General features: G+C 44.8%; 5 protein-coding genes across 7 annotated transcripts in view; 3 read left to right on the top strand and 2 right to left on the bottom strand.

Annotated features, from left to right (window-relative positions):
- Positions 1-10,940, bottom strand: part of LOC131265968 (palmitoyltransferase ZDHHC16) — a 46,568-nt gene extending 35,628 nt beyond the window's left edge. For 2 of the 3 annotated variants that reach the window (XR_009178352.1, XR_009178353.1), the window contains exons 1-6: positions 10,807-10,940; positions 10,567-10,714; positions 10,306-10,497; positions 10,091-10,208; positions 9,809-10,017; positions 9,241-9,739 (exon numbers count right to left, since the gene is read on the bottom strand). Coding sequence is in view for 1 of the 3 variants with exons in the window: in XM_058268285.1 (XP_058124268.1) it covers positions 9,311-9,739; positions 9,809-10,017; positions 10,091-10,208; positions 10,306-10,497; positions 10,567-10,714; positions 10,807-10,853 (1,143 nt within the window). In the remaining 2 variants the exon portion in view is untranslated. Of the gene's footprint in view, positions 1-9,172; positions 9,740-9,808; positions 10,018-10,090; positions 10,209-10,305; positions 10,498-10,566; positions 10,715-10,806 lie in introns of those variants that run through there. The other variant, XM_058268285.1, reaches the window with a different exon arrangement.
- On the top strand, positions 341-1,711 carry LOC131265967 (beta-1,4-mannosyltransferase egh-like). Its single transcript, XM_058268284.1, has one exon. The coding sequence runs from the start codon at positions 341-343 to the stop codon at positions 1,709-1,711; it is 1,371 nt and encodes a 456-aa protein (XP_058124267.1).
- Positions 2,707-4,246, top strand: LOC131265004 (serine protease snake-like). Its single transcript, XM_058267266.1, has 4 exons — positions 2,707-2,823; positions 2,900-3,394; positions 3,482-3,662; positions 3,926-4,246. The coding sequence occupies exons 1-4, from the start codon at positions 2,707-2,709 to the stop codon at positions 3,943-3,945; spliced, it is 813 nt and encodes a 270-aa protein (XP_058123249.1). The 3' UTR covers positions 3,946-4,246.
- LOC131265003 (uncharacterized) lies at positions 5,337-9,078 on the top strand. The gene is made up of 8 exons (XM_058267265.1): positions 5,337-5,508; positions 5,597-5,801; positions 5,960-6,561; positions 6,635-7,037; positions 7,115-7,245; positions 7,451-7,566; positions 7,641-8,544; positions 8,615-9,078. Exons 1-8 carry the CDS (start codon positions 5,337-5,339, stop codon positions 8,932-8,934), a joined length of 2,853 nt encoding a protein of 950 aa, XP_058123248.1. The 3' UTR covers positions 8,935-9,078.
- A 604-nt stretch (positions 10,941-11,544) lies between the features above and the next one.
- LOC131265002 (serine protease easter-like) lies at positions 11,545-13,836 on the bottom strand. The gene is made up of 5 exons (XM_058267264.1): positions 13,773-13,836; positions 13,415-13,690; positions 12,627-12,852; positions 12,038-12,234; positions 11,545-11,966 (listed from the first exon to the last, which is right to left on the bottom strand). Exons 1-5 carry the CDS (start codon positions 13,834-13,836, stop codon positions 11,545-11,547), a joined length of 1,185 nt encoding a protein of 394 aa, XP_058123247.1.
- Between the last annotated feature and the right edge of the window lie 3,512 nt (positions 13,837-17,348).

Raw genomic sequence — 17,348 nt, 5'->3', positions numbered from 1 at the left:
TTTATCTCAAATTTCGACCTACTTACAAGCATTGTAACGGGTCACAGGCAGATTACTTCAATTCGGAACCCAACAGTTTGTAGACCTTTGGGACCCTTTGCGGAGTTATGTGCCTCCTTTTTAAATCATTTTTACAATATTATCTACGTACGCCTCGCTATGCATCAGTTACATCAAAGCAACCATAATATTTTTTCAAAGTTACTCAAATCTAAAAATCAACAGAACGTTCAAATGTAGCAAAAGTCAAACAAGAGACGAACCCTACGAAAAAAGAAAGATTGAAGAAGAGAAGTATCTGTGTGAGGATGATCGAAACCGGACAGAATGCTGTTGCAACATGTTGAATTCCATCATGAAGCATGTCCTACATTGTCTGCTGCTATTTTCGATAGTTGTGATGTTTATGCTGTATTCCGGAAGTAAGGACGACAGCACTTTTGACTCCTTTGATCCATGGGTTAGCTACGGAGTGTTGGGCACGTGGATACTATATCTTCTGCGACTACCAATCATCCTAGCCCTGCCGCAGACGCTGTTCAATTTATTCGGGCTGGTGCTTTATAATGCTTTTCCGGATCAGGTTATCCTCAACGGTTCTCCATTGTATTGCCCGCCGATCTGTGTGCGAGTCGTGACGCGCGGTGATTATCCGAACCTGGTAAGGAGAAACGTCCTTCGGAACTTGAACACTTGTCTCGAAACGGGTCTGGAAAAGTTCCACATCGAAGTCATCACCGACAGGCCGATTGGGCTCGGGCGCGATCGATGGATTCGCGAGATCATAGTGCCACCTCGTTATCACACGAAAACTGGTGCGTTGTTCAAAGCGCGTGCACTGCAGTACTGCCTCGAGGATGAAGTCAATGTGTTACATGACGAACACTGGGTAGTGCACCTGGACGAAGAAACCCTGCTGACGAAGGATAGCGTGCGGGGCATTATAAACTTTGTGCTGGACGGGAAGCACCCGTTTGGGCAGGGGATGATTACCTACGCAAACGAACCCATAGTCAACTGGCTGACAACGCTAGCGGATAGCTACCGAGTGTCGGATGATATGGGGAAGCTGCGGTTGCAGTTCAAGCTGTTCCATAGGCCGTTGTTCGGCTGGAAAGGATCGTACGTGGTGACGCAGCTGGTTGCCGAAAAGGATGTCTCATTCGATCACGGTCCTGAGGGATCCGTAGCGGAGGATTGCTATTTCGCGATGCGAGCCTTCGCCCGCGGCTACACTTTTAACTTCATCGAAGGAGAAATGCACGAAAAGTCCCCTTTCACCCTGCAAGATTTGCTCCGGCAGAGGAAACGCTGGCTTCAGGGCATTCTGCTCGTGGTCTGTTCATCGGCGATCCCGCTGTACAACAAGTTCCTGCTCGGCATCAACCTGTGCTCCTGGATCACGCTGCCCCTGTCGTCGTTAAACTTAGTGCTTGCTACCATCTACCCCATACCATCTTCCAAACTGCTCGATATGGTTTGTGCGTTTATCACCAGCGTTACAATTTACATGTACTTATTCGGTATGATCAAGTCGTTCTCACTGTTACGGTTTAAGCTACGATACTTTCTACTATGTGCAGTAGGTGTAATCTGCACCATTCCGGTCAATTTTGTGATCGAGAATATTGCAGTAATCTGGGGTCTTCTTGGAGAGAAACGAACATTCTATGTAGTTCAAAAGGATATTCCTACACTTATTACCGTTTAAAGAACCGTAATTATAATTATCAATGAAAATAAAATGTCAATGGATTTTCGGAGTTTTACTTGAATACTTATAAAAAGTATAACCTATGCAATATTTAATTTCCGTTATATACTTAACTTGTTATGAATGAATGAATTTGTTAAACACTAGCTTTAATTGATGTTGCATTAAGCAAAACATAAAAATATCCTATGGCCCAAAACATATTTATTGAACAAATGGTAAAAATTATAAAAACATACGAACAAATTTTATTTGTTTATTTTTTTTTATTTAAGTGGCACGACATCCCCTAGTGGGACAAGGCCTCCCTCCGAAGAGAGTTTGTGTGACCGAAAGACGGTATATTATAGATCGGTGGTCAGCCGTTCGTAATACTGGAGGGTGCCAGACTCGAGATTCGATCCCACACCTGTGGTGTGGTGTTTCATAAATTCATAAAAGAAGGCATAAATTATCTCAACATATTGATGAATTTCGAGTTTCTATTTATGGCTACTTTAAAATAAATATAATAAACTCTCAAATTAACGTAATTCGAACTAATTAAAAACGAAACAAACGCTTTGGTTTTTCCGTACATCTTTATAAATCGCACTAAAAACAATAAAGCTCTGCACTTGGATTTATGCATTAATTTGATTTTTTATATTATAATGTTGACGCTAGAACCGCTTTTCGCAAGCACAAATTTCTCATTCATTGAGGATGTGAACAATGCTTCTCTTTTTTCGCGGTACTTATCTCAGAATGGTTGCCAATCTTGTAAACCATTTGACCCCATCCCATTTACTTGGCACGGATTGAACGTAGTAAACTAGTCTGGCTGACAATTCCGGTTCAGCAACACATGATACTATGCACGAGTGTTGAACCAACCCCCGGCGGGGGATGTCCCATCACCAATACCTCTGAACAACCAGATCCGACAGGTTCCAGGTACGTTCTGTCGCGTCCGTTGCACGCAGTCTTCGTGTTTCGATCGTGGTGGCAAGATGAGGTCGTTCGCGTTGTTGCTGTTTTCGTTGCTTTACGTGTTTCTCACATTACATCCTCAGGCCACTGTTGGTCAAAGAGCGGCATCTCAAAGCAACGACGAAACGTCGCACATTGTAAGTTCATAAAATCAAGTCAAGAGGGCAAACATTCAAAACCCCTTTTAAAATTATGATATCGGTATGAACGCAGGTGCTTCTTGGTTCTACCCGTGCAGATGGAACGCGCGAGTTCCGATGCGGTGGGTCGTACCTCGGCCGGAACATCGTGGTGGCCGGGGCACACTGTGCCACGGGAAAGAATCAACCACCGCTCGACACGGCACGCTTCGGGGCGGGCACAAACAACGCCCTGAACCTTCGCATCGCCAACCACACGCTGCACTATCGCTACAAACCGCAGTTCGAGTACCACAATATGGCCATCTTTTTCCTGGATAGAAACCCCGACAGCGTCAATCCCGGCACGTTCAAACCGGCTTGCGTTCTACGACCGCACATCCAGCGGGGCACGGTGCAGCTGGTAGGGGATGGTTCGAATGGTCGCGGGCTATCACTGCAAACGACGGACCTGGACGTGGTGGCATCCGACAAGTGCCACGAATACTACAATCCCATTCCGAAGCTACGCTTTGGCGTGCTGCTATGTTGTTTCTGTGCGATGAACCCAAACACGAAGGAATGCTCGGTAAGTGTAGCAATTGGTGTTATTTAGCAAGTTTCTTCCTTCCCGCTTGTCTGCTAACCACATGAGATGATTTGCATCTTTATTTAGACCCTGCACAGCTCACCGCTGCAGTACACGGTCACGCAAAACGGGAAAAGAGTACCCTTCCTGATTGGCCACCGATCGATTGGGAAGGCGTGTGGTGTCAAAAGTCCGGCCGTTTACACACGCTACGGTTCCTACTACGAGTGGCTGGAAACGGTCACCAATCTTCCGCTAGATGCTGCTGGTAAGCCAAAATAAAACGAATCCGTTTTACGACCATTCGTTAACACGTTAAGCGCTACGTCGGCCCCGTGGGGCCGACAGTGTTCTTCCCCGTAAGCCGGCGTCGGTCTGCTCAGGCCGACAGAGCCCGTTGATTAGGCCGGCGTTTCTACGAATCGCTGGCAGAACGGGAAGTAGTACAATTTGCGCGTAGCGCTTAACGTGTTAAACACACATGGATGTGTTTTCCTGTTGCTCGCATTTTTATGTCCTTTCATTTTACAGGTTGTTTTAGCCGCTACTAACTGGAGAAGACGTCGAGCAAGATCAATTGCGTTGAACCTTCCCACCGCGGAACCGACGTCACTGATCGTGAGCACGTGGAAACGACCAAAATTCCCAGAGTATTCGTTCGTTCTTCCCGACCAAAAACCAGTTAGATGGTTTTGCCTAATATGAAACCACCCAGAGGGCAGTGGCGAATGTTCGGTGGCAGCTCAAGGTTAACCTCACACGTTTTACATGATTCGGAAATGTTTATTAACATGACAGAGGATTTGATTTAAATATTAAGACAAGATCACAACTAAATGTATGATTTTTGGATCGGTGATTGATTTAAATACTTAAAATAAATGATAAAACCGAATTTCTGGCTTCAATGTACTTAATAAAGAATGTAATAAGCTGTCATCATTGAAATTGAACGATGTTTTTCGAAGCTTTTGCGACGATTCAAAATTTAAGCAAATAAAGATGTTTGATTTCCAGCTGAAATGATGTCAGTTCGTTGTCGTAGTTGGAAATCCCCGGCCTACTTCTTAGCTCGCTGAATTTCTATCATCATTTTATTTCTTAAGTGGGACAGACCATACAAGTAGAGAGCTAACAACTCCACATTCACAGTTCAATTTTATCATATTTTCAACGCATCAGCTTACTCGGGCTGTGAGTTTAAAATTGCCCGAAAATTAAAAATAGTTAGATCAAAAAATAGATATGCATAAAATTTGCGAAACGAATAATAATTAGGATTAGTTGGCTATGCTTTATTGTTTTCACAATATGCATGAAAAGATGAGGTAATAATTTGATTGTTCGGTTTCATCGGGTTCATGTTTTCTATTTGGTATCCGAGGGCTTTTTGTTATTACATCAGCACACTCCATTAGAATAATTTAAATTTTAATTGTTTTTCTATCACATAAAAGAAAAAATCACATGAAATCACAAAAAAACAATATAATATTTTGCAGCGTGAATGTAATTCCCTACACACATCGGTTTGAAGTTAATTACCAGTCTTTGGAGCAAGATGTCTCGGCTAATGTGGTTTCACACAACGTCGCCACACTAATTACACATGGGTTTCTGTGTGAATCAATGGCTATCATTCAGAAAAAATTTAAAAACTAGTCAACAATACCACCACCACTACCCCTCGGTCATCATTCGGTCCAAAAAGTTCCCTGAAACGACCGACATAAAAATGCATCACGATCAAATCGTCGATCGTCGCCCCGCGAGAAGGTGTTGATCTTCGTCGTCCGGGTAAAGTTATTGTGTGCGTGTAGAGATGCGGATGTTTATACTCTCGACGGGGGGAAACCGTTTTGGACGGATCCAGTATCGAGCTAACTGTGAGCACGACCGGTCGCTTCCTTAGAAGACGGTGCTTCTGTCAGGCGCAGTAGTGATGGCGGGGATTAATAAATCCATCCGCAAGCCGGAAAGCAATCGCAGGTTGTTGCTGGCTGTGCTATTCGGTTTCCTTCACGTTGCCCATTGTCGGATTCAACCGGCGGAACAGATATTCCCGACGGATATCAACAAAGCGTTTATGCCGACGGTACGCCAGACACTGAATGGTGAGTTTGTAGTCGTCGTTCTATCGATCGGAGCGCGTCTGGGTCTATCTAATTAGAGGGATTTATCGCTCACCGCCTGCTGTTCCAGATTGTCACCTGCGCTACCACAAGTATGGTGATTACTATCTCGTGTATCCGATCTACGGCGTTCCGGTCAGACAGGGTGAATTCGCACATATGGCCGCGATCGGTTGGCCGCTGGCCAATGGCTCGATTAGCTTCGATTGCGGTGGATCCCTAATCACTCCACGCCACGTCCTTACCGCTGCCCATTGTGCGGTTAATGACGACGGGTAAGTGATGCGTTTAAGCCCATGAACCCTAGCAAGCCACGAAAAATACGGAAGGAAATTGCATAAATGTCACAGAGTGACGTACCCGGTTTAACCTGCGATGGCGTATTATCATTTCTGAGATTCTATTATTATCGTATATGTCCTTCAACTTGCAGCATACCGCCAACCATCGTTCGTTTAGGAGTGATTGACATTACGGCTAGACTGTACGATCCAGAAAACCAGTTTGCGCAAGAGTTCGGTATCGAGAGCTTCAAGCGCCATCCGGAGCACGAGTTCCGTGCCGAATACCACGACATAGCGCTCGTTACGCTCGACCGCGCCGCCACACTAACCAGTGCCGTACTACCCGGCTGCCTCTGGACCGGGTCGCGTATACCGTTCCGTCGGATGGAAGCGGCTGGGTTCGGCTTAACCCGATTCGCCGGTGAACGTACACCGATCCTCTTGAAGGTAGAGCTCTCGCCGGTCACTAACGCCGCGTGCACTCAATTCTACCCAGCCGCCCGCCGTCGTCGCCAGGGACTAATCGAGCAGCAGATGTGTGCATCGGATCCCAGGATGGACACGTGCTACGGCGATTCCGGTGGGCCACTCCAGATCAAGCTGATGGCCAACAACCGACTGGTGCCGTTCATCGTGGGCGTTACCTCGTTCGGGCGATTCTGTGGCACCGGTACGCCGGCCGTCTACACTCGGGTATCGTCCTACATTAGCTGGATACAAACGGAAACGGGCAACTCGTACGACTCCAGAGGTGAGTGAACTTGATGCGAGCTGGTAACTATGTAGCTAACTGCCACTGACGATTGTACTCGAAAAACAAACAGCCTGTTCTGCACGCCACCTCAACCAGCGCGAGATCGAGACGGCAATGATCGCGAACCGCCTCGGTGACAAGCTGTTCGTCGAGCCGGAGAAAAGCTACATGGACCTGGAAACGGTGGCGAAGCATCGCGTCTACCTGGGCTACAGCACCGCTAACGGGCGGATACAGTGGAACTGCGGCGGGGTGCTGATCAACGAAAACTACGTGCTCACGGTGGCGCACTGCGATCGTTTCGTTCTGAACAAAACGCCAGACTACGTCAAGGTAGGCGATTTGGACATCTTTCAGGATCATCCGCATGCGCAGGTTATCAAAATTGAACGGTTTATCAAACACCCGAACTACCGAAACGATGCCGTGGTAGAGAACGACATTGCACTTGTGAAGTTGCAGACGAACGTTAAGTAAGTAGAAAAACATTCTACCGATCGGCCATTAAGTGACCCAGTCTAATTCCGTTATTTTCTTTTTCTACTCCCAGTATTCAACCAAACGCATTGCCAGCCTGTATTATGAACACGGAATCGGTGGAGCTACCGTTCTATGAAATGGCCGGACTGGGTCCTTATAATATGAACAACTTTGTCATGGAAGATGCACCGAATTCCAGCAGTAAGTAGATCAAACTAACTGATAGACTACGTAATATTTTTTACAAAAAAAAAAGGAACCTTTTAGACTACTAACAAAATCAACCTGTTTAGTGACAGGTATAACCAATTATCCTGTACAATTTAAAACTATTTCATCGTCATCAAATCGTCATTTTCACTTCACCAATCCTTTCATAAACGATCTTGGAATATGTTTACCACAGACAACACCTTGGTCTTGACGCGAATGCGAGCCGATAGCAGTTCCTGTGAGCTACAAAGTAGTAACAAGGTCATGTGCACCAGAAACAATCAGTCCCTTGTTCCGGGAACGTGTCGGGTAAGTTACTTATCGCGGTGAGGTTTGTGCCTTTTTCGTTTCATTGCTCACGAAGAGACCAATCCAATTTCTAGATCGAACACGGCGGCCCTCTGGAGCGGGAAATCTGGCATCACGATCGTTACTTTTCGTACGTGTTTGGCTTGACCGTTGCCGGCGACGACTGTGGCTTCGGGTCGGAAGCGTACTACGTCAAGATAGCGTCCCATATCGACTGGATCGAGGGAATAGTTCTGGGCGAACGTAACCAAAGGGCGCAGAGTAGGTCGCGTCGACAAATTTGGTTCCCACAGTCGGAAGAAGATGATGTCGTGCAGCAGCAATCGTGTGAGCTACCGGATGCAAGAAGAGGCGTTTGCATACCGTACAGCAGTTGTTCCAAGCAGCTAATGGGGCCAGTGGTTTCAATCTGCCGGCACAGTACCGAACCGATCGTTTGCTGCCCAACCCCAAACACACTGACCCGACCGACACGTCTGTCAGGATCCATGGCGCAAACAATGGGACCCAACCGTCCCAATACCGGATACACGTTGAACAGCTGCGTGTCATACTGGAGACAGTATCGCCGAGTGCCTACGGAAGAGTATGAGTACATTCCCTCGGAAGGGCGACCGGCGGGAGCGGACGAGTATCCGCATATCGTTGCCATCGGCAACGTGCAGAAAAACTTGTGGCCATGCACGGGCGTGTTGGTGAGTGACCTGTACGTGATAAGCGCCGCCAGTTGCCTGCTATCGATACGTGGCATGCGTTCGGTACGGTTGGGACAAAACTCCGCCACCGTCTACGGTGTGTCCGAAATCATCAACTATCCATCGTACAGCGGTAGACAGGGAGATCCTTACGATCTCCTTCTGACGCGTTTGGACCGGCGAGTGCAGTTTTCTAGCACCATCATCCCCGCCTGCCTGTGGGTAAAATCCGACATGGTTCCCTTGAAGCTGTACTCACTAGGAAGCAGCAGCACTCAACAAGGTAAGTCTCATATACCCCTCTTTCAAAAACGTACATAAAACTCCACCATATCCACTATCGCCACCCGTAGGACAAATCATCGTCTATCCACGCAGTGCCATGTATAACGCCGATTGTCGCAGTCTACCGAACGTGCGAGGAACGATTAGGGACGCGGAAAACGTTTGCGTAGAGAACTACTATGCGACCGACACGGTTTGCCCGGACGTGCCAGGGAATCCGGTCGAGGGTGTGATCGAGCACAATGGCACACGCATTCCGTTAGTGGTCGGCTTAACGTCCTACACTGTTGGCTGCCCCGCCACCTCATCACCGGTACCACAAACGGTAACGGTGCTGTCCCGTCTGGCCGAACATTTAACATGGATTAAGGGGGTTGTCGAACGATAACTAACAATGGTTCGAAGCAAATACATTTTCTGCTCTTAACAGTTTGTAACAGACATTGACGTTGCGTAGAAAGGATCGCTTAAAAATGAATATTTTTAAAATCCCTCGCTGCAACTAAGACATGTTTTCTAACACATGACATAACTAATTTGTTTTCTTTTGATTTCGTATAAAAGCGATCCTATGGGACCGACTTGGCGATATGTTCACACAAGATACTAAAGTATACAAAAACCCAACACCAGTTATTAAGTTGACGGAATGTAGTAATGAGGTTTATTGAAATAAAATAATGCAGCTACTTACTTTGAGTACTGAGCATTTCATTTCGATTGAAAATGACTAGTTCGTCGGTCGTTTCGAAACAGCTGCCACATTACGGCCACTCGTCACCTGCGTCGACCGTCTGTTCATAGGTGAACCATGTCAGTCCGTTCCCCTCCGGTTTGTGCGACGATGGCAGTAGCACGTGACGCCACCAGGTTCGCTTACGGGTCAGCCCAAGGAATAGCTGCCAGTTCTGGCGTGGTCCGAAATCGTACGGGTTTCGGTACACTTTGTCCAACGCGGCCAGACGCTTCGTTTCGGACTTGTTGATGTGCGCCTCGATGCTGGTTTCGCCGCGCGTTATCAGCGTGCTGTGCCATGACGTCAGCGCACCGAGGGCAAACAGTGTCGCTACGTTGATGAGCGCCATAAACAGTATGACACCGCGAAGGGTTTCTGGACGAGGGTGCGCCTGCGGCACCGGCAGGTCGTGTTTGGCCGGTGCCATGCCATCATTTTCGTAGTCGTTCATTTCAGTCTAGATGGAAATGTGTTCAGTATCAATGACAGCGATGGAGCATTTTTATAAAACCCATTCTCTACTCACCACTGGAATGATGTGCCCCGAGAGATTGAACCGCACCGGATGACCCTGCAATGGTTCCACCTCCTTCCAACCACCTTCGTCGAGGAACAATACACCATAACCTAGCTCGAACCCGAAGGCTATGATGAAGAGCGTTCCGATCGACGTGTACAGCATGTAGAGGAAAAAATATCGGTGATTGTTGTACCCAACACAGTTGTTCAGCCATGCTGTAAATAAATGGATAGCGAATTACGGTCGTGATGAACAGGAAATTAAATCCATTGGTGTTCGATGCCTTACGACAATGGTGGTCCATTTTAAGCACGCAGCGATTGCACACCGAGCAATGGTGCGTTCGTGGAGGTTTTGGAGAAATGCATTTCTTACATATGCTAACAGCTTCTGCGATCAGTTCCTTCTACCATTCCGAAATCAAGCACATTCGTATGAAACAGGAATGAGGAGATTTTTGTTAACATGAATGTTCATACTGTAACGTAGCCCTTTAACTGTACCTCTGGCGGATATCCCGGTGAAGTGGAAGCTGCCATATAAAAATTGTATGCCACGTTCAGTAGCAGCCAGTGTCCCACCGTCATGAGGAAAACGGTCATGTAGCGATTCCTGTTCCACCAATACGGTAGTCCGATCCAGTAGCATATCACAACCACGGCAGTCGTCAGGCAAATGACGGCAAATACAAAGAACTGTGACGATGAAGTGAATTACAAGTTAGTTCTTATTTTGTTATAAAAGAAGATAGATTTATCGTTTACCGGCCCTAGGAGATGGGTGAAATTGTCAACGAACCAAAATATCGGCTCCATGCACACATCGGATGCATACGATTGGTTCATGTGGTGATTGTAGGTGAGCGACCGAATGCACTGTTTCCCATATTGCCAGCGAAACCGTATGGTTTGACTGAAAGACGAAAGAATTATTAAATGCATACCGAACGACCGGTATACATCACCAAAGGAAAATGATGAATGAAACTGGCGACCAACACATACCTGATCGTTTTAGGAAGCTCGCGTAAACGCCACTGAATACGACTCATGCTGGAAAACCAAGTTTTGGAAGCAAAAACATTACAAACTAGGATATAAATGCGAAAAATTGTCTAGAATAAGTACGCTTTTCGACGAGAATAAGGATTGTTGATATTATTGACGAACGCAGCTGTCATTTTGACATTTAATACAAATATTTTGCTTATGCTAGAGTTGTAAGGATGGAGCTGGATCTTATGGATTGGTCAGATCCCTGCAGAGAGTTAATCTCTTCAATTCCCATTTGGGCGTGGGATGAGCTACTCATACTGCACATAACTTCAAATTTAATTGGAAATCCTATCCAGAAGTCCATCGATCGGTGCTATGTTGAAGCTAACGACTACACATTCGGAAGCAGCAGGCACTTTCAATTTATCTATATAGTTTTCTTATAATGTACTATAAAAATTCAACTCTTTACTTTATTGATTCGCTGGATTAATATTATTATCGGAAACTGATTTTGGAACTAAGCGAGAAAATGCTGAAACGAGTAAAATCACTCTTCTTTCTGCCGTTTATTATAGAAGTGCGAAGCACGCCGTCGAAGTGGTGTGCGCTCAATCATACATATAAAAAAAATCATACATATCGTGTCATAGGTTCGGTGCCTTAAATAAATGGTACAAATCAGTAAATAAATGTTGTTTGTCTATTTGTATACATATCATCATCAACATTGTCGATATGCTCCTTTTACGGTTCCACGTTTGCTAGGATCCAGTCCATATACGAAGTAACACGCGTGTAAATTCCAGGTGAACTTACGTGGCCGCATACATTCAATCCGGCAGAAATTATACCGAACTGAACAAATTTCGGTGCGTCATTAACAGAAACGATGCTCCCGAGGGGACCTCCTGAATCACCAGCGCACGAGTCAGTATTGTTGCCAAGCGCACACATTTGCCAACTATCACTTATTTGAACATTCGTTTTGTATATCTGTTCCATTTTCATTACACACGTTTCGGTTGGCTCGGGTTCAACAGTGGCCTTTAACAGCACTTGGGAAGCGTAATTTGCCTCCGTCGTGCCCCAACCGGCGATTTCATATTTAGGCACATGAGCTTGCCTCACACTTTCATCCACTGGCAAGCAAATTGGTTTGATTGAATCTGAAAACAAGATGAGACATGAAGATTAGGATGGTAACTTGAAAGAACATTTAAAATAGTTTTGATAATACCAGTGAAATTGATCTTTTCAGCCATTCTTATAAGTGCAATGTCGTGTAGGAACTTGGTCGGTCGATTATAATCTTTATGTATGATCATTTTCTCGATGTCAACATCAAAAGCTTCTGCGCATAGCGTCTCACCACTGATATAAACGATGCAATCTGTGGCTGTAGTTTTATTATGTTCACCTAGGCGCACTTTTGATCTGCAGAAAAAAAAAATCAATCATAGTTTAAAAAATGTACATGCCTACAGAGATAAAGTATTCATTTATCTTGTTCTAAGTTTGGTAATACTTAAGCAGGAACACCCTGAAAACGAAATCAATAGAAATGTTTCGCTACCACAATTCTTTTATAAAATTCAGGAGAATTTCGTATAACAGAATAGTTTTCAACGCAATTAGTATATGTAGTAAATGTTATACGTCTTGATCGGTAGGGCGGTTGCCAGGCCAAGTATCAGGCACTGACAAACCGAGCAAGACAAGCAAGAATGCCGAAGAAGCATTAATACGGCCTGGCCGTGCAAACTAAAACTTAATAATAATAATAATAATTTTCAACGTGGTATTTAGCTAAATATAAGTTTACTTACAATTCATACTTATGCTTGGTGTTTACACAGTGTGCCGCGGTCAGGATATAACGGTCGTTGATAAGGGTTCCACCACACTGGTCGACAAGTCCAGCATCGGTTTTGTACCGCAACACCACCATCCACGGAAACTCGAAAGGACTCGTCGCATGACCGTTGTGTATTTTATCAAACGAAACCGTACCACAGATATCCGCTGGGAATAACTTCCGGTTGAGCGCAGCGTCTGAAGTGGAGTCGTTCCCAACTGTGAGTCTGTGGTCGATGGGACGCGGAAGGACTTCTTCTGGTTGACAGCAAACGCTGCGCCAATCATCGGGCAGAGTGCAAGCTGCTTGTTTTATATAGTTTCGTATGGAAGGTCGTACAACTTCCATGGACATATAATCAATGTGGTGAATATTTCGACAGCGCCAGATCACCACGCAGAAGCCAGTTTTATTCGTTGGTGTTGTACATACTGGATCAAACTCTGTAAAATTGCGACAAAATAAAGATTCGATATATTGAAATTGCATCCTGACATGTGCAGTACGGAAAGTAAACATGAACTTATGATACAACTTTATATCATTTGATACCATTCATTATCTTTTCGCAGTTCAAGATACCCATACAGTTCCACAGTTTACTATTCATTCTATACAATCGGCTTTGGCAGAACGGTCGCCTTCGATCATGCCAACACATGTGGGTTTTTACAATTCTGGTGGAAAGTCTTATCTCCGTTCTACCGAACCATTTTTTCTTCAAATTCACCAAAACACGGCCCTCTAGGAAATACTTACGGTCGATCCTGAGAGCTTCAGTTGTTGGCTTGGTGGTGGTAGTAGTGGTCGTAGTGGTAGTTGTAGCACTAGTGGTGAAACTAGGAAGGATTTCTACCGGTTGGCAGCAAACGCTGCGCTTAGTGCTCAAATATTTGCAGGTAGCTTTAGTTATGTAAACCCAGTTACTGCGGGTTAGATTTCCACCATTTAAAGCGTTGTAAATATTCCGACAGCGCTCGATCGGCACGCAAAAGCCATTTTCCATGGCCGGTGTTAGACATGTTGGATCTAATTCTATGAAAGTATGGCAGTATAAGTAATAAAAACGTGAAAAACAGAAGAAATCTTTCCGAAGTAACCAATTAAACTCACTCACGTGATATTACCGCACATCCATACGTTATCGATAGCAATGCCGTGAGCACTTGTCGGACGCCCATTATCTAATGGTGTTAGAGACCTTTTGGAAGAAAACACTGCTGCTGCACTTGTTTTCTAATTACTTCATAAGTTAACTGAATGAACCTTGACACTGATAATCTGTGCTTCGCTTGCTTCCGATTCGCACAACGTTTAGAATCCTACTAATAAGCAGAAGCAATTTCGGTCTCTTTGAACCAAAATTTGGCTCATGGAAAGATGCTGCTGTCTTTCGTCATACACTGATAGGGCAAACTGGGTCTATGTGCACCATTGGGAGTGAATATATTTTAACAGAATCACAATTTCAATAAAGAGGAACTGAATTAAAAAAGGTATTTTTGTAGCGTTGATCTAAACTTCAAAATTTTATGCGAAAAAACAATACAATCGGCTTCAAAAATAAGGAAATTAATTTTTTTTAAAACAATCCGTTTAATGAACCCCAGCAAAGTGTTCATGAATGGTCTCGGAAATAGTTAGATAGAAAAATCCTGTTTGTGGTCCGTGAAATTATAGGATTGCAGAATGCACATATTTTACGAAATAGGTATTTAATCAAATCCTCTTTCCGTTAATATTTTTTCTATGAACAAGTAACGCGTGACATCGTTAAGTTGTGTGTTAACTTACTCTATTCACGACGGTTGGCTTCTGTTAAGCTTTCATGTTTGCTACTATCCAGTCCATATAAACGGACACGCGCATGTAAACTCCAGGTAAATATTGCATACGACATGTTGCCGAACCGGAGGAATAAACTCCTAACTGCACGTATTTCATTCTGCCATCAACGATAATGCTGGCCCCTAGGAGACCGCCGGACTCCGCAGTGCAGAAACTTTGCAAATCTTCCCCAATTGCACAAATATGCGTCTGAGGTATCAGTTTTACACGAAGATAGAACGCATTCATCGTCCGCTGGCAATGAATAAGCGATACATGGTTAACTGTTTTCTTTCAAATCCTCCGAATTGCTCCATCCGGTAGTTGTATATCTAAAAGGCTCTTGCTGTCGCTCGTTGTAATCCATTGGCAAACAGATCGGATGGATTGAATCTGTAGGAAAAATAACTATAATATTTCAGTTCTTTGCAACGTGCAGTAGGGTCCTTACTGGAGCACTCGACAAGTTTAGCCATTCTTGTCAGAGCTATATCATGAAAAAATCTATTCAGTGGATCGATAAAACCCTGGTGAAGGATCATTTCTTCGATCACATTGACATGTCGATATTTTCTCCGGCACATTCCTTCTCACCATCAGGATAGGGAATACAATCCTCGGTTGAACTTGTATCGTGCTTCCCCAGGCGCACTGCAAACCTAAGAAAAATAAGGAAGATAAATGTTTCTATTTACATATTCTCTAATACCTGATCTTCTGTTCATTAACCAGCTCGAATAAAAAGGTTGTTGCATGATTTGCGCGAACAGTGTCCGCATACATTTAAATAAATTTATATTTGTATATCAGGATGTAAAAGAAGTGCTCCACTAGAAGACTACTAAACAAACCTGCACACTTTCACTACAGTAACTCTATCTTTTTGTTTATTTTAGTGAGCTGACCACATTGCATGTGCACGTTGCATGGTGGAGGCGCCTAGTAGGTGGTAACCTTCGGTGCAAAGTATGATGAAAAGTACGCTAATTTCTTTTATTTCCATGCAAACAATGGCAAAAAATATCGATGAGATGTTTTTTAATAGTGTAACATACCGGTTGTCAAAAAACGACCATTTAGAGGAGCCGAGCGTAATTGGCTTGAGATCTGATCTGCCTTGACCAGACAATTTGGCGATTGTAAAACTAACAGCGTAGGTCATTTTAACAGCGGTGAAGTATCATTGATCAACTTTGCATTGAGAGCATTTACGGTTAAATTACTCAAGGTACTATTTGAATGCGTAGCGCCGGTTTGAAAATCGGCCCATGAGCGCCGGGGCTCACCACCTCGACGGCGTGGGTTCGAATCCCAACCGAGATCGGACCCTCCCCTGTACGAGAGGACTGACTATCCACGTACAACAGGGAAACAAGTCTCGTAAGCCCTTAACGGCCAGGCATGACCCAGAGGTCGTTACGCCAAGAAGAAGAAGACTATTTGAATGCAGTTGTGATAGAATCACTCCACCTATACATATTATTGCATAAACAACAGGGGCTAACCAATTGGTTAGCATACGAAGGGTTTACCAACAAGCTAGCTGGTAAAGAAGAGGTAAACGCACTCAAAGTGCAGCGTAGGCTATGTACTAGCTCGCACCGGAAAGCCACCCTTTACCACTTTGACCAACTATAACACAAGTTGACATCATCTAGCCGAGTCAGCTATTTCGGCAACCGTCAAAAACACTTTCCTAAAAACCGTGTAAAATCGTTCAAAAAGTTGGTATAAATAAAGAACCGATTGTTGGACAAAGGGGCCAGTTCATCGGAGATAATGATAAATTAAACCTCGTGTCTATTTATTGATTTCTCCCGGAACGTCGAAGTCCCCCTACCCGAGGTAAGGCCCGACGCTTCCCAACGTGCCGTACCGTGTATTTGGGAAACACCTTAAGTGTTTCCATGCTGTCCAGTCAGCAGAGTCCGCCCGCGACTCATGTGCGCGAAAAAGTTCTAAACGTTTAAAGTCCGCGACGCATCAAGTTCACCACCTCCGCCATCTACCACACAGTGTACTTTACTCACAGTATGCCACCACTCCAGGTCTTAACGCATTGTGCCGCAGTCAGCACGTAACGGTTGTTGATCAGTGAACCGCTACATCCATCGATTAATCCATCGTTTGTTTGATACCGAAGCAGAACCATCCACGGAAACTCAAAAGGATGCGTCTTATTTCCAGCAACTGTTCGGTTGTTTGCAATCTGACCACAACTCTCCGTCGGCGAAAGGTTCCAGATGAGCTATGCGTCCTGAACAGGCTCGGAACCGTTCACGATTGGCCGTTTGTTCAGTTTAGGCACGCTAGTGGTTGTGCGAAGAAAAAGGGTTTGTTTTGAATCTGTTGAAATTTTTTAGAATTAGTTATATGCCCTTCGTTCTCCGGAACATTCATTGTATGTAAAATCAAGGGGGGGTCCGCGACAGCCGAGCGGTAGCGCCGGTTAGAAAATCGACCCATGAGCGCCGAGGCTCCTCACCACCTCGACGGCGTGGGTTCGAATCCCAACCGAGACCGGACCCCTGTACGAGAGGACTGACTATCCACGTAAACATTGGGTAAATAGTCTCGTAAGCCCTTTACGGGCAGGCATGACCAAGTGGTCGTTACGCCAAGAAGAAACAAAACAATAAATAACATCATAAATCACCTATACCGCATTAGGTCTGCGATTAAAGTACTCACTTACTAAAACACTGCAACCGTTTGTTATCAGCATCAAAGCTGCCAGTACGTACAAGTACTAGTCGCACGCGCAGCATCACGCAGACCCATCATTTCAATGGCAAATTTACAACTTGAACTAGACTTAAATCTACACTAATAATGTAAATTGACTGAGTTCTTTTTTTGCAAAGTT

This window comes from Anopheles coustani, chromosome 2 (assembly GCF_943734705.1).
Source record: "Anopheles coustani chromosome 2, idAnoCousDA_361_x.2, whole genome shotgun sequence".
NCBI lineage: Eukaryota > Metazoa > Arthropoda > Insecta > Diptera > Culicidae > Anopheles > Anopheles coustani.
The sequence above is the reverse complement of the archived record's forward strand: the minus strand, read 5'-3'. Positions and strand labels throughout refer to the sequence as shown.